This window comes from Trachymyrmex septentrionalis, unplaced genomic scaffold (assembly GCF_001594115.1).
Source record: "Trachymyrmex septentrionalis isolate Tsep2-gDNA-1 unplaced genomic scaffold, Tsep1.0 scaffold112, whole genome shotgun sequence".
In the NCBI taxonomy this organism is placed as follows: domain Eukaryota; kingdom Metazoa; phylum Arthropoda; class Insecta; order Hymenoptera; family Formicidae; genus Trachymyrmex; species Trachymyrmex septentrionalis.
Genome location: NW_017304248.1, coordinates 273939 through 291613, shown reverse-complemented (window position 1 = coordinate 291613; position 17675 = coordinate 273939). Strand labels below are relative to the sequence as shown.

The window sequence follows — 17675 nt, the reverse complement described above, 5'->3', positions numbered from 1 at the left end:
TGAAGCGGACCTTAGTGCTTAAATATATTTTTTATGTGAATTTATATACATTCCGTTTCTGCATATCGCGCCGAATATAGAGTTCTTTCTCTCTTCTTATTAAAAAAAATTGATTATATCGGTCTAACAGTCGCTTCATATTGCTTATCTGTTAAATTTTGGTCGATAAGGTTCCATCCAGGTAAAGTGCTTCAAAAAATAATAAAAATATAAAAAAAGATATCAATTTTCAATTTTATGTAATTTAGTAAAATATCGTACTATCTTGGATAACGCTAAAAGTAGGATATACACATTTATATATACGCCCATGCGCATTCACGCACATAATCGTGTTCAATTCTGATCAGTCAAACTCCATACAGTTCATAGGGAAGAATTACAACCATAATTTTAGCTAATGAGTGGTATCATAAATTTGAAATAAATCAGCAAAAATTAATCGCATCGAGTTTGATAAAAAACATTTTAAAGATAAAATTCTATACTTCCATGTGCATTTTGTTCTATTAAGCTGGGATAGCTGATTCACGATGATTTCATATACTGTCGCAAAACCCAAACCTTTGATTATCAATTTGCGCTTTCTCCCTTTATCATCCACCGTTTTAAAATAATAGCACAATTGTGCTATTCAAATATTCTTAAAGTGTATAAAGTTTCGTTTTGCATTTTTAAACATTTTTATCTTTGTTATTTATCAAGTTATAATCACTAAAAATTTAGTAAATTTTTCCTTAATTTTTAGTGTATTGTTTTTTGGGGAGTGAGTGTATATGTATGGAACATGTATGTTTTTTATTATGTTATGATTAACTATAACTGTTATTTACTCTGTCCAACGAGAAAGTTACCCTTTGCATATAGGAGACAACTTAGCAGGCAAAGTGGACGTTTATACGTAAATATGGCATGCTCAGACTTAGAAGATTGAACGGGTGAAATAATGTCCTCGTTATGTTGCCTCCTATGCGAAATGAGTGGTAAATTTATTATTGAATAGAGTATAGAGAGAGAGAGAGAGAGAGAGAGAGAGAGAGAGAGAGAGAGAGAGAGAGAGATGTCTTTATTCCGACCAATTAACAACACAAACAATAATTAGATATATCACTGCAAAAAAAAGAGGTCATTAAAAAATTTGGTAAAGAGATAATAAAAGTTGTAATAATTCGTTAATTTTTGTTAGTAACAGTAATGATAACATGTTAATAAAACTAACAATAAAAAGTAATTTTTAGAAAAAGAACGATAATAGATTACTTTTATAAAATAACTTTTTCCAAACCTATAAATATCTATATTAATTTATTAAATCTATTTGTTATATCTATTTTTAGTATTGTTCTAACCAATGTTAAGCGGGAAAATGTACTTGCAAAATGACCAAATTAATAAAAAATATTTTTAAGTAGATTAATTTCTATTTACATTTTGAGCTATATACAATAGAACGATTTGTGAACATGTTAAAATATTAAAAAGAGATACTTGAATTCATAATTCTCTTGCAATCTGAATAGCTAAAATCGGCAATCACAGAATCAAATAAAAGTACTAATTATTAAAAATGTACAAATCAAAATGTTTTAACAAATCGAATCGATTTTTATTTCTTTCTTCGAATCCAAATCGAATCACAGCGACGAAATTAATTTAGTTTTTTAAAAATTGAATAGCTGAATGTTCTTAATCTAGTATATCGTATTTTTTAACATGATGCTCTTTTTTGTGAACATCAGAATAAGATAAAAAAAAAAAAGAATACTGAAAACATAAATAATAAAATTTAAACTGTATAGTTAGTAGAGATGTGCAAATTATTCGAATAAATAAATTGAATCGAATCAGAGCACCTATTATAAATCTATTCAAAAACAATTCTATTTGGAATACTTCCGTTTTTCGTCATTTTCACTTATCCTATAATGGACATTCGAATTGTACTTGAACCGATCAAAAAGTTCTCTTATGTTCCAGCGACCGGACATGTACCTGTGTCCGGACACAATATTTATTATTATTAATCTTAAATATTTTTTATTATAATATTATAACTATATATTTAAAGATTATTATAAAAAGCTTCGAGATTAATATTAATAATATAAATTTTATGTAAATGTCTGGACATAGGTACATGTTATTGAAACATGTTTATTTTATATGTTTTGCGTGCAAGTTAGAATTCTATATGACAAATTAAAATACAAATAAATTTGGAATAATATTATTTAATATTTTATGAATAATATCAAACATTCAACATCAACGATAATTTCTTCGCTTTTCTATTTTACAATTTTAGATATAAATCCAAATTTTCTATTAATAACTTGATTTTTAAAGGAAAGTTTGTATTCAAACATAACTTTTCTTTTTATTAACCTATCACATTCTTATAAAATTAATTTATTGACGCTTTATTAAATTATTAATCTAATTTTCAATGTTCGCACACTTGCTTTTAAAGCTTCATCTAAAATCATCATAAAATTCATTGTAACCGACATAGTTCTTGTACACGGAAAATATTTATTTCTTTTTTCATAATTCTGATTTTTTTTGGAAGAGTGACAAAAATTCCAAGTCAGTCCTGAAATTGTAGGGATTTTTCAGGAGTTTTTCAGGATACATTCAATTCTAGGATAATTTCAAGGATATTTAAAGATCTGGATATTCAAAGAGAATAATACATATATCTACATGTATAATCACAAAAACAAAAAATCATACTGAAATGAATCAAAATATATTTTAAAACTAAAGTTGATACTTCCGTATGGCATTAATAAAATCTGAGGAAAAAAATTTGATACCTACGACATAAAAATCTACAAAATTATTTTTGCATCATTAAAGTAATTTTTCTCACAATTATAGCATGCGTAACCAAATTTTATCAACAACTTCTTCTTTGGTAGGCAAAGATATGTCGAAAATAATTATTCACATTCGTATTGCAAAAAAAAAAAGAAATTTTATCGAACAGTATATAATAAATTCTTAGAACTGAAAAGGATATGGGCAGTAGAAGTCAAGCGCAGAAGACGTTACGCAAATAATATATCTATAAAATGTGAAACTTTTTTATTCACTAAAACGCGCTTACATATTTCGGTTAACTTTTGAACCCTCCTCAGACAATACAGACAGAGACAATACAAACTAACATAAATAAACTGTGAATAAAAAATTATCCTATCATGGTGAGCTCCCCTACCTCGAGAATTTAAATACCAAAATTAAACCCAAAAAGAGTGAAAGAAAAAGAAAAAAGAAAAATGAACGAAAATAAGGAAATAATGGAAATATCGAAGCAGAGAATATAAAAAACTAATTTATCAAAAACTTTGAGATTATAATTATCCCGAAAATAAGAATGCTCACCCAGATCACAAATCATAAACTATATCGCAAACATTACTATAAATTATTCAAAAACCGGTTCTCGACCCATTAACAGCTATTTTGGCCAGTCAGTATCAGACACAATGAGTCACTTTTAGTTTTAGCTAGTATTGAAGCTTACAAATGAAAAATTTAATTCTGGTATTTAAATTCTCGATGTAGGAGAGCTCAGCATGATAGGATAATTTTTTATTCATAGTTTATTTGTTAGTTTATGTTGTGCCTCTGAGGGCTCAACAGTGAATCAAAACATGTAAGCGCGTTTTAATGAATAAAGAAGTTTCACACTTCATAGATGTATTATTTGCGCGACGTCTTCTGCGCTTGACTCCTATTGCCCGTATCTTTTCCAGTTCTTTGATTTATAAGGAGTCTTGGTTAGTTTAATTTGTTAATAAATTCTTTTTGACCAATTACATTTAGATCCACTAATTTAAATGTCAGACTTCTAAAATTAGGATCAAATTCAGTAACTCCGAAAATTATCAATAAAAGAGAGTCTTTCATAAGTTTTGTTAAAAAGCTCTTGTCCTCAAAGGGTTAAAACAGCATTGATCAAAATTATATGAAAAAAAGCATATATAGAAAAGATAAATAGTTTTGCTTTATGTTGCAATTATTTTATATCTTTCCCCTTAAATTTATGACAAATTACCTGCACTTGGTCGTGTTTCTCCAAAGTTAAAAGTCGATGTAAAAAAAGCAAACGGAAAAGTGCCAATGCCGAACGACATATAGGAACCATCACCAAAACCAAAGCCGGGAAAACCGACATGGGCTTCTGGTTCTGACCTTTGACCGGCCGGGCGTGGCGGCACGTTATTCCTGAAGCATAAATCATTTTTTTGTTATTAAACTTATATTATTTAACATAATATTTATAATTTATAATATTCAATTTTAACAAAAAGGAACGAGTTATACCTCGGGTCTTCATGCTTTGCTGCACCACGTCCATATAATGGAATGACTTTATCTTTGCTTATTGCAGCTTTGCATACTGGACAAACCTGCCTGGTAGGTCTGGTCTCTAACCACTGATGCAGACATGGCCAACTGTAATATTATCATTTATATTATTTAAATCATAGAGAATAATGCAGTCTTCGACATGTTATTATAAAATAAATACCAAAATAGATGACCGCACATACTGACTACTGCATCTTTTGCGGTATCCAAACAGATATTGCATTCAAAAATCCTCTCATCCTTTTCTTTTTCCTCAGTAGAACCTGCAGATCCTGATGACTTAGACGAACCAGCTTGTTCCCTTGTCCTGCTCATCCTTTAAATATATTTAAAATTTAATAAATATTCTTACGTTTTAACATAAACAATAAAATAATCTTTCAATGAATTAATACTATACAACTCTGAAACACTTTGCATATTTTATTATGTTTAGAATGTATATAGTTCGCAGTTATAACTAAGAATTCATAATTTACAAATATTAATATCATGTGATACTTGTGCAAACATATATTTATTGTTATAATTATAAATATGGTTAACTCATTGTACAAATTATTATGTTATAAAACATAGGTTTGATGGAAATTACGAAGATTACCAAGCATATTTGCAAGATTATATATACTATAATATCTCATATACAATTAATTTTTTGATAAAAATACCAAAATCTTTATGCACAGAATAATGATATATATCAACTGAGAGATAATATAATAATAATGAATCAACTTAATAATTATTGATAAAATTGATAATGCAATTATTAATACATTATCAATTTTATCATTTAATTAATGCACACGACAAATAATTTTTGATAAATGACTATCTTTTTATCTTTTTCAATATTTAATATTGAATTTAACTTAAATATTCTTAAAAAATTTAAAAAAATTATTGTATCTTTCTTACTTATTTTACACAAGTTTGTTAAAGGACAAAAATAAATCCCCTCCCTATTCTTCTGTATCTTATGACTCTATCATGTCATTCCATTTGTAAGGTTATTAGATTATTAATACAGATTTATGTGCAATTATACTATTTAATTTCATTGTCGAAACAACCACGTCATCCTTTTTAATATTATTCTAACTGTTTACCTTCCCTTTTTTATAGTAAAACTCAATTGAAATAACAAATTATTTTTTTTTCTTACATTATTTCTCTCTCTCTCTCTCTCATCTTATAACCTCATTATATATTCTCAAACCCACCTAAATTTATAAATATTTTTTTTCATCCAATCATAACTCATTCCTTAACTTAATTTATTTTTTTTCTATTCCTTTTATTTATTTACCTATTACTTATTCCAACAGTTTTGCACTTTTAGTTTTATAATAAACAGGTATATGTTCGTAATAATAATCACTTCTCACACTCACACATTCTCTCTCTCTCTACTCTAACATTACGTCATTCTTATGTTTTTCAACACTTATGTTAATATGTATCATCTAGTTCTTAATTTACATATAAAGAACATATAACTTCTGCTATTATTTAATCCGTTCACTAAATTTTATATTTCAACAATTTTAAATATTCTATCGCAAAAGTTTTCTCTCTCTCTCTCTCTCTTTCTCTCACTATAAATATATATATATGTATACATATATATATTTATATTATCTGCGCCATTCCATCTATCAACCATTCCTACAGTTACACATCATACAATTCTTGATTTCTCATCAATATAACCTCTCTACATTTCGTTCATCTCATTTCCTTCTCTTTTCGCATTTGTATTTTTCGACAATTAAATACTTATATCTTATCAACCTTATCTTCTCTCTCTTCTTCCTTTACATTAACCGCATATGTCAAGTTGAAAACCATATCACTTACTTTTTGTCAGGAGGGAGGGTTCGACCTTCTCACGCAATAATGTCGTATCTTTCCTTGTTTAAATTGTAATAACACAGGAATCAGTACAAATAAAACAAATAACGGAAAATCTGTTTCCCCATGCAATCGAATGACTATGATCAATAAGTACAACGCGCTGCGACCGCTACGTGTATATGAGACGCATGATTTCCCAAACAGGATATTAGCAAATGACAGAAAAGAGAAAGAGAGTAATATGGCGGAAGGAATCCGATAAAGGGGAAGGAGAGGGAAGAGTAAAATGAGGAGCTGCGCACTAGTACACGTTCAAAGGAATAGAGAACACGAACAGAGGATGCGATTCACTTTAACACTGCAAATGCTTCGTCGACCAATGAGAAGAAAGAATTTTATGAATTGACCAATCAAAAAGTGCTTCCAAGCATTTGCAACGTAAAATAGATCGCACTTAGAAAATCAGCGCGTTCAAGGTGGACAAAATTGCTTGCCTGCTCGCTGAGTAATTGAATATGATTGGTTCGATCTATCATGGAGGAACGAAAGAAGTTGCACTCGTTCTCGAAACGAATTTCGTATCGTTCTGCGCAGATACTAAATGCGACCATTGAACCATTTGCTTCGCGGTAATTTTGAAGTGACATAATGACTCGTGACATCGAAACATTCATCGACGAGATACTATTAAGGACATTATTGTGTCCAGTGTACAGGAGCCATTATTGTTTTAATTATCTAGTTATAGCGTCAAGTTGTCATGAATTATAAAAATTAGATGATATCTATTAAATTTGTTTTAAGTTTTTTTTTAAGCGCGTAAATACTCAAATTTTGAGTTTTTTTCCATAATCTTCTTGATCTTGTCTAATTTAAAGTAATTTTTAAAAAATACTTGTAATGTTATTTAAAAACCAAAATCTGACTCTATAGAAATCTTTTAAAAAAAGAAATCAAAAGGATCTCATGACAAAATGTTTCCTCTACAAAACAAAATATGATAATACAGATATGTCTCTGCACAGCGAATAAGTTAGATCAATTAGCCATTATTTCTACTGATTCTTAAAATTTTAAATATATCATTATGCTCTTGAAATTGATTGATAATCACTATCGCAATCTTCATATATAACTTTCTCTTAATCCATTTGTAATTAATGCTTCTTCATTTTTCCTTATAATCTAATAATTACAGAGATGGAATTTTTAAAATTCGTATGATCAAATAGGATGTAACATATATTAATACAAAAAAGCGTAGATCTCTCATATAATCACTCCTCTTCAAGTTTTACATAAAACCCCATAGCAAAAAACGTCACATTCATATAATAAATTTAATAGTTACGAATAAATTGTGTTACAGTGACATCATAATTTATTTGTGACATTATCTTGATCTGTATATGTCATAGCAGTGTCACAGTAAAGTGTCACAGCAATTTTTATCACAGCTGTATAATATCATAACAAAATTGTATCTGTAACAAAACGGACATTCTCAACTTCTTAACTTTGTTGTGATATTACGTACATCTGTAATAAAGTGGATTCGCGCGCAATGATTTTGTTGTCATATTATTGTGATTTTGTTTGCTATGGAAGAAATTACATGTGTAATGTAAATCTGTTTAATATTACGAAGCGAATACAATATGTATAATTCTCACATTTAAATACTATGATACAAATAAATAATGTAATTTTTATAATTTTCACAAAACTATTATGAATAGAATATTATTATGTAGCAGTAAGAGAAGAAAAACAAATTATTATATTTTTATTGTAGATTCTATATTAAGCAAATCTGTACTATGATGATGAGAAACTTTTTTTTCTATTTTATTCGTTTAATCCTTTGCATCTTAAAAAGTAAAAATTGCATTTGTAATAAATAGTTAACTGTCTTGAGATAAAATAATTCGACTATTTATATAATATATTACATTCCTTACATACTAATCATTCATATTTAATAAATATATTCCTATACATATAAATTACAGAAAAAAGTAATAAGTTTGACATTTTTTTTATTCTTAACTTATAAATATAAAATTCTGTAATGACTATTTTCATTTAAAATTACAAGAGATTAAAAAATACACCAGTCAAAAATTTAATCTTTCCTGTTATAAAAATACAACTTATGTATGCGCACTTGAATCTGTTCAATAGATCACTAGAATCTGTGCATTCAAATCTTCCTGTTTTTAATATGTCGGGATTAAGCAAATATCCTTTTTTTTTTAATTCTTTCCGCCAATCTCTATTTTTATTGTAATAGCATATGCAAAATAAAAATATCGTTGCGTCAATTACATTAATAAGATAAAAATATTCATATTCATATTAAAAGTATTCTTTTTTATTCACTTTCTCATTTTACGAAAGGTTGCATAAAGCATTTTAGATCGCAAAAGATAAAGATAAAATTTTAAAGAGGGATTAAAATGTTAAGTGTAAAAGAAATATTAAAAATAGGAAAATTTAGTTATACCAATGTTGCGACTTTCAATTTAAAAAACATATATGCATGATAAATTTTATTATATACATACTTGTATATAATAAATGATTAAATATATTATAAGCGGCTCAATTTGTATATAATAAATTACATTCTACAAGTTCCATGTGAAACATATAAAATAGTGAATAGTAATATGGCACGCGCATACATATATATCTACTCTTATCATACGCTGTTTTATATACACACTCACTCTCTCTTTCTCATACTCCTCTATACACACAAGTATGCGCACACACACCAGACTTAAAAAATGAAAAAAGTAATATCTAGTTAAGTATAACCCCGAATTAACTGTGTCTAAGGAAAATCGCGCAAATCAATTTGAGCAAAACAAATGCGGACTTAATTGCTGCAATTTTAGAAGCAATATAGACATGTTATTTGAAAGATATCCCAAACCTACTGCATCGTCTGTTAGATAGATTGAAGAAGAGATCATTTAGCCTAACGCCACAATGTAAGATTTTCCCTATATCAATTTTTAAATTAAAATTATTTGAAGTTGCTAATTACATTCCCAAAAATTTAAATATTCAAATATAGCAACAATAGTAAACATGACACAATAGAAAAAATAAATAAATATTGGTATATATGTATGACATTAATTAAAACTTTGGCGTATATGTATCACATATTCTAATGTCAGTATTCCATAATATTTAGATTATTATTAAAAATAAGAATGCAATTACAGAATTATCATTTTATGATTGTTTTTTTCAATTCAATCAAATATAAAATGTGTATGCAAGCTTTCGCAGTTTGGATCGTCTTTTAATGTTAAAGAAAATATGTCAAGAATCGAAACGTCCATTTTTATTTAATGTATTGGATATTTCAAGAAGTTCAATTATCGGTTTGATTTCTTTACACGCCAAGAACTGCGCAGGATGGCATAGGCATTTTACATTTTCTTGATACTTTTTTTTATTGAGTTAATATATACTTCAAATTATCTTTTTTTATTCCTTCTAACTGGCAATATTTTTATAAATTTTTTAAAACAAACTTTTTAAATTTTAATCATGATTTGAAAAAATCAATTTTTTTAACTTGAATAAAATTAAATATAACAAATAGATAATGTCTCCCAAAATCAATAAATAAAATATTAAGATAAAGTATTTTTAATTTATTATTCATTAAATAAACTACGTTAATATTTAAAAATGAATTAATATCTTAGAGCAACTATTATGTGATGTTTGAACGCGTGTTGTCATTTAATTGACTAGATTCAAACTTTTTATTTAAAATAATTACAGCCTCGATTTTAATATTAGAATTTTCAAATAATCATTGGAATTTGCTAATAACAGAATTAATAGATCTAAAATACGTTACATATAAATTCACACATTTTAAAGCAAACGTTTAAATTGCTATTACTTGTAATATTATTTTTCATATATAACTGCTTCTTGAGCATTCCTTCTTGTAGTTTATTTTAGTTCCTTTCTTTTTTAAATAAAAAAGTCATTATTTATATCATTAAGATTCCAAGAGATTTTTTTATATTTGACGTTTCTGGTAAAGAAAGAGCCCATTTTCTTAAGCCTGTTAACAAAACTGAGCTAGTGACTAATATAGCCCCGCCTACAGAATATCTATTTGGTATTTCATTAAAAAATAATACTTGCCAAAAAAACGCAAAAACAATATCTGTAGATCTTGCTATGGCCACTGGACCAGCTTGTTCGATCTGAAGGGCTAAAGTTAACAAGATTTGACCTGCAAAACTAAACAGTGCGAGTGCAACAACTAAAACTCTATCAGTCCCACAATGTGGCATACATAATGCACCAATTGCCCATGATATAAGCGTAGTTTGAATCAAAGCAAATGAACCAAAATTTGTCATTATAACAGAGAAATGAAGACCTTTTAACGCTCGTAGTAAAACATATGCGTTTGCACCAAATAAAGTAGCTGAGAAAGCAGCCATAGCACCCCATAAATCTGCATGTTCTGACTTAACTTGACCATCTGAGAGAGATTCTACAGTATGACTAAAAATTAATGACGGTCGTGTAATCAATATCACACCAATCAATGTTAAACATACAGTAATAACGTTAAATAATCCACAAGGTTCTTTCAAAAATACCCGTGCAAATATTGCTACAAATACAGGAACAGAAAATACAATAACTGAGGCATCGGCCAACGGCATATGTCTAAATGCGTAGAAACTTAACATAAGTCCTGTTGTACCAATAAAACTTCTCAGAATAAGTATCAGTCTATGGCCTTTTGGAAAAGGATGTTCACCTTTATAAATCACAATTGGTATAGCTGGTAACAATACCCCAAAAAACCTAAAGATTGCCATTTCTGTTGGATTTATCTCGACTAAGCTCTTAACTATTACACTACATAGTGAAAAGAATAGAGACGACAGTGTTGCTAATACTAGACCCATATAAGGACATGATTTACACAACAGAGTAAAAAACTTTCTTTTATGATTTGTTGTGTTATTTTCCACATCAGCATCCACTAGATGCTGCAATTCCACATGCTCTGACATATCTGTAAAAAATATAACGTATAAAGATAAGTACATTTAGATACATAATATACAATAAAAATAATAAAAAACGAAAATAACATTTTAGATCACAGGATACAATTTTGAGATTGTAAAATGTTCTTGTACAAATCTTATTCTATTAATGCTAAGTAAAAGTGTCATTACAACAATAACTAAAGCTATAAAATAAAAGATAAAATTAAGATTTAAAATATATATATAAAAATTCGTCTGTCATCTTGATTCTGCCATTCACACAGACTTCTATGACTACACTGACTGAATATGATAGAAAGAGATGAACCTGATTCCAAGTTGTTCTTGTTTCAGTTCACATATGCGTAACATACATTCTGTTTGTATGAGTGTGAATTTATGTGAAAACAGAAACATTAATATTAGTTGTGTGATTTATACACAACAAATGAACACAAATATGGAACTGTCCAAGGCTGTCTTCAAACATAGAGACGAAGTCGGCAGTCTATTTATAGAAGTCTGTAGGTATTCGAAAATCTTGACCTCAGATTTAGATGTAGCGACCAACATACCCAGAAACTAAAGTTTAAGATAATAAGATTATTTTTTTCGTTTTTGGTCCATCACTGGTCCCGTCATTTTGAATTTGAAAATTTTGATTTCAGATTAGAATTCGGTGATCCAAAAAACTCTTAGAGCACCATTATAAGAGATATTTAAACTATTTACTTGGATTAATATTGATTTTTCCATATTTTTTGAAGACTATCAATTTATAATGAAAAAACATAACAAAAAAATCTGAAAAATTCTGAAAAATATTAAACGTTTTAAATGAGTGCTTAAATTGTCGTTTTGATATTAATAATAATTCGATTAAAAAATGCATTTTTTTTTTCAAAAAAGCACAAATTTTGACTATATGTTTATAGTTAGAGTAATTATGGAAATAAAAATGTATGGTTGCCTACTTTTTTAAACATTTATTTATGTTCTACGAACACTATGAAAACAAAAAAAAACCTGTACGTCAATAAATTCATCAAAATAATTAAAAACTGAACGCAAAAAGATGAGACTCCTGTCATGACACAAAGGATTAAAGATTTCTTCTCAAGATCAACTAAAATCACGATCTTCTTTCCCTCTTGTAACTGAACAACTTTTGTCGGAAACGTTTTTGTATTTAATTTAAGGATTGTGAAATATTTTATTGGATGAATTAAAATGGACTAATCTGTATATAAGATTATATATTTGTACATAGAATATTATATGTTTCATATTAGTGTGTAAAAAAAAGAATAATTATTGAATCTTATATTATTATAGTATACTTATAGTACTTATTGAACAATATCATAGTTTTACATTTGAAGGAAAGAGATAATTGATTCGTTTCAAAATAACATTTTACATTAAAAATTTTGAACAATTTTTTTATTTGATTTTTTAATCTCACTTATAATAGCTTGATTTATAAAGATAACAAAACACAAATAATTGATATCTTGTTATTCTGTTAATCAAAATAATAGCGAAAAGCATACATATATGGTATTAGTAACTAATGATATCAAAAAACATAGAATTATAATATCTTGTAGCGAAAATTATATAATGTCCAAGAGATACTAGGATTTTACAATTATCAAGTATTTTTTTATAAATTTAATCTTATTAAAGAAAGAAACTTAATTATTGAATCGTGCACGTGACAACCAAGAAATAAAGGGCATTAATTTTTAGATTAAGAAATAAAAGGCATTAACGGTCGAAGCTGTATCTTAAGTGCTTAATAATTCAATACCACATATGTCGTCATTTATCTAATTAATGTTAAAGAAATAATACAAAATTGTAATTTTTATATAAATAATTATAGTAAGTATATTTAGGGTGCTATACAGCAAGAAACACAAATGACACAGTGAATCATTATATTTTTGTTTGCCAATGTTAAACAAAGATGAAATGATCACTATGCTACACTGCTTTATGCTACACCATTAATTAAATATTAAAGTAAAAAGTAATCAATTTAAATTCTATATTATTCAATTGCATATAGAGAATTTTGTCGATACTTACTTATAGTTATATTAATTTATTTGGATTTCATCAAACGAGTTGTACGTAAACAACCATAAAATTATGTATCAAATAATACAGTCACAAAACGTAGCCTAGATGGAGAATAAAAAACCAATCAAAATTTGCTTTGTCACCTTATGTAATTAAATGTATGTTTATTTTATATTTAATCATTAGTAGCTATATTTTAACAATCACGCTGTCAACTCTATATTGATGACAAAACTATATTATAAGTTACTTTACATTCATAATTCATGAATGATTATTTTACTTCTAACGCCTTCTTTGTATTTATTTCTATACTTATTCTCTAATTATTGTCTCATTTATTAATGTGAAACAGTAATAATCTCTTATAACAAAATATTTTACCGTTTGATAGTAGATGTATTTATATTTGTTATACTTTCTTGCATTTTCTATCTTTAAATAAATTAAATTTGTATCTTTGAATGAGGAAAGAGAGAAGAAATAAATATAAAATATGCAACTAAAACGAGTAGATATAATTTTCACTAATGTTCGTATCAAGCCACAGACAGAAAGAAGCCTGAGATAGCTGAGAACACTGCTACGATTACTATCAGGGTAACCAGGTTGTCCAATACCAATGTCGTCAATCTAAGGCGCTGAAATCGCCCAATGCTTTCCAATATCAGAGAGGAACTTGAGAATGGACATTCCGGCCTTTTTTTTGTACCAAATCTTGTAAGATATTGTCCATGATTTCGTGATTCTCTTCCTTGATGATGAATAATCAATTTTAATTAATTATCCTTGTCTAATCCACGCAATAGCATAGAAGAGAATCACAAAAACGTGGCCATTATCCTATGAGATTTGATATATGAAAAAGACCGCGGAATGTCCATCATGTCCATGTCTCTCAGGTTACTCTCTGTCAATATCTAGTTTAGCAAAAGGGACTAAGGCCCGTTTCTATCAAAGTTAATGAATTAATCACTAGTGACATTTGTTTAATCAAAGTTTAGCACAAGATATTGGATTCTATCAAGTTTTTGCTCAAATTTAAACGTACACAAATCGAGTTTAAATTGAATGATCAATTTTGGCCGTTTAGAGAGTTAAACTACATTGAGAAATATTATTAGTAAACATGGCATTTCAGTAAAAAATTTTTCATACATGAATATATATATAAATATATATAAACACACATAAACATGTATAAATATTTAAACATATATAATTATATATATGAGCAATTATTTTACATTTCTCCAACTTGATATTTTATAAAACAAATAATACAAAAATTATCCTTTTAATTATTTTTAATTATTTTAAATTGTTTTAAATGAATTGATATAAGAATTATGTACGCAAAGTGAAGCTAATGATCTTATGATATTATATCACATTGTTGATGTAAAAAAACATTTTATTATCTTTTGACATGACGTAATTCCCATTTTTTAATATCTACAGAAACTTGACAGCAGCAGTAAAGAAGGAAAAGTAGAATAAGCAGACTTTTCCAGGATCCTACAGACAAAAATTTTCATCTTAATTTTAACTTATTTATAATACAAGAATTATACTTTAGATTTGAAAATATTGAAAATATTGAAATTTTTAATAGTAAAAAATAAAATGTACGCATTTTAATAATATTAGTACGCAATATTTATAGAAAATAAGATAACAGATATATAATCTCTCTATACGAAATGTAGTAAACAAAATGCGACATATAAAAAATAGAATACTAAAATAAATATAATGAACTTGCCATGTATTATTTTCTGTGTAAAGATATTTCCAATATCTTGGCCACCCAAAAAGTAAAAATTAGATATCGCTGACATTACTAAAAGAGGGCTTGCCAGTATGCAATGAAGTCTCTTAGTATTTCTTGAAGATAAATGTGTGTTCTGCATTTTATAATATTGTTTACTTTTGCCAATTGATGTTCCTATATCTTCAATTACTATTCCTATAAAATTGAGCAGTGCCCAAATAAAGATATTCATTTGTATCCCATGCCATATAAAGACAAATGTGAAACATAAAAATGATGCAAATAGTTTTCCAAAACATCTATTTGATTTTCGTATAGGAACATAGATATATCTGTAAATAGAATATTAAAATATTAAAAGAAATATAAGTCTATATTATAATACAATATATACAATATATATTTTTTTGATTATTGTAACAGAATAAAATACATGTGTAGTAGATAAATTTAAACTTTAAAATTCAAATTTACCTTATTAGAAATTTGTATAACCCTCTATCAAAATGTTTCCACATGTCAGAATATAAATGTATTCTAGCTATGCATTTAGGTTGTGATGGCGCTTTTATATCATCCAAATAACATAAATTACTGCATGTTCCATATATTATAACATATTTATTGAAAAAAAATTGTCCCATGCAATACCCTAAACCAAATAGTTCCCAAGAATTCAAATTTTGTAAAACCTATACAAAACAAAATATATTCTTATGTATACTTGTAATATGTATACATACCTTATATACAAAAAGAATTATTACCTGCAAATGATATTGTATAGCATTTACATAAATAAAATGTAACAACAATTCAGTAAAAAAACACCAGAACATATATCTAATTAAATTTAACATAAATGTTAAAAATTTTTGACAATTCCAATACTGATGTGGCTGATTAATCTGAAAAAATAAAATATTCATACTTTATTGAACTTTATGACTCTTTAACATGTAATATAAATATTTAAACATACAGATTCCACAAATTCATGATACAAAATAAGTGGTCCTAAAAATAATGTAGGCAGGTATAAACAATATGCCAGTTTTTGAATAAAGTTATTTGAGCTGGAAAATTGGTCATCAATACTATCCATATTGTGACTGATACTTCTTAAATGTATCCAACACATCACAAGTGTTAAAATATAATGCTTCTCATCAGTAATTCCTAACCAACTTTGAAAAGGACCATTAGGAATTTTTAATATGTGTATTACAAACATATACAAAACATGTATAGTCCATGCTGCATTCTTACTGCATATACATGTCATTATATGTAAAAAAGTAGGTTGGAGTATTGTACATAACATACCCAATATACCCAAATAATAATAAAGAAAAACTATAGATGATAAAATATACCAACAGCATAATGTCTGAAAAATTTCTGTATTATTTCTTTCTGATATTATCCATAATTCTTCCTGCATCATATTTTGCATATAACTATCATACCATATTATTACTATTGACTTTAATAATTTGACTGATAAAATGATGTATAAAAACACACGGTATCAGTCTATTTACTAATGTAAGCCATACAAGCCATTCTTGATCAGAAGTGTCTCGTTTCTTTCCAATCCAAGACCATCCTGAATCAAAATCACTGTATATATCATTATAATCACTGAAATCTAAAAATAAATCATATATAATTAAAATCATTATTATAACAATTTAACTGTTCTCTTTTTCGGTATATATTCTTACAATTGTTTGCCAAATAAAATTGATATACAGAATAAATGATGGCACCCGACCATACAAGAAAATAAAAATATCTTTCATAACAGTTTATAATTATTAAACTATTGTTTTTCATTGTTAAGTTAAACTTGCCGCCTTAACAATTTTGTTACAATCACAAAAAGTAATTCCAAGAAGTATCATGTAGATACATAATAAACAGATCAAGTATGAACATGAAAGTGCAAGTAGAAAGAAAACTAATGGCCTAGTTTACATCGTACACATTTGATACACGTACTAACTAGAAATTTTCTATTAAACTATTTTAATTTCAGCAATGCATTTAGAGAATGATGTACTAAATTGATACAGTATACATCATAATGATTAACTAAGTATACATGTCATGTGTATGTTTTAACGTATCGCTGAAATTAAGATTATTCAATAGAAAGTAAGTACCCGTATATTAAGTGCACGATGTAAACTAAGCCATTGGACGACTTCAACAGTTTAAACGTTTCAGGTTGGCGGCACTGGTGTCAGACAATCTGATCGCCTTAGTTCCTGATGGAATCTGTTACTTGATACATGCTGGCATGTATCAGTGAATCGTGGATTATCTAATAAATATGTGATTAACGTTGTCGCACTGTTTTTTATTGCGACGTTTTAATATGTGACTAGTACATTAAAAAGTACTCTTGATGGCAACAGACTGATTACATCTGAGTCAATCTCAGTGTACTTTGTCCAAAACGCAAAATAGTGAGACTACGAATGTGATAATTTAGACTTGTTGGCTGCATTATT

At 27.3% G+C, this 17675-nt stretch overlaps 3 protein-coding genes across 7 annotated transcripts in view; all 3 read right to left on the bottom strand.

Moving 5' to 3' along the window:
- Nucleotides 1-6491, bottom strand: part of LOC108752905 (E3 ubiquitin-protein ligase RNF185-like) — a 12040-nt gene extending 5549 nt beyond the window's left edge. The window contains exons 1-4 of the mRNA XM_018494102.1: nucleotides 6244-6491; nucleotides 4541-4696; nucleotides 4333-4464; nucleotides 4064-4233 (exon numbers count right to left, since the gene is read on the bottom strand). Of these exons, the coding sequence (XP_018349604.1) occupies nucleotides 4064-4233; nucleotides 4333-4464; nucleotides 4541-4695 (457 nt within the window). The 5' untranslated portion in view covers nucleotide 4696; nucleotides 6244-6491. The remainder of the gene's footprint in view (nucleotides 1-4063; nucleotides 4234-4332; nucleotides 4465-4540; nucleotides 4697-6243) is intronic.
- A 3566-nt stretch (nucleotides 6492-10057) lies between these two features.
- LOC108752001 (solute carrier family 35 member G1) lies at nucleotides 10058-13467 on the bottom strand. Of its 5 annotated transcripts, none has more exons than XM_018492549.1 (2): nucleotides 13389-13467; nucleotides 10058-11317 (listed from the first exon to the last, which is right to left on the bottom strand). In XM_018492549.1, exon 2 carries the CDS (start codon nucleotides 11313-11315, stop codon nucleotides 10269-10271), a length of 1047 nt encoding a protein of 348 aa, XP_018348051.1. In that variant the 5' UTR covers nucleotides 11316-11317; nucleotides 13389-13467; the 3' UTR covers nucleotides 10058-10268. The 5 variants fall into 5 exon arrangements, with proteins under 5 accessions (XP_018348051.1, XP_018348042.1, XP_018348082.1 ...); XM_018492540.1 differs by having other exon boundaries at nucleotides 10058-11319; nucleotides 13399-13430; XM_018492580.1 differs by lacking the exon at nucleotides 13389-13467 and adding an exon at nucleotides 11870-11916.
- Nucleotides 13468-14799: 1332 nt separating this feature from the next.
- LOC108751417 (protein-cysteine N-palmitoyltransferase Rasp) lies at nucleotides 14800-17671 on the bottom strand. Its single transcript, XM_018491612.1, has 6 exons — nucleotides 17589-17671; nucleotides 16701-16800; nucleotides 15924-16064; nucleotides 15631-15848; nucleotides 15148-15488; nucleotides 14800-14900 (listed from the first exon to the last, which is right to left on the bottom strand). Exons 1-6 carry the CDS (start codon nucleotides 17669-17671, stop codon nucleotides 14800-14802), a joined length of 984 nt encoding a protein of 327 aa, XP_018347114.1.
- Between the last annotated feature and the right edge of the window lie 4 nt (nucleotides 17672-17675).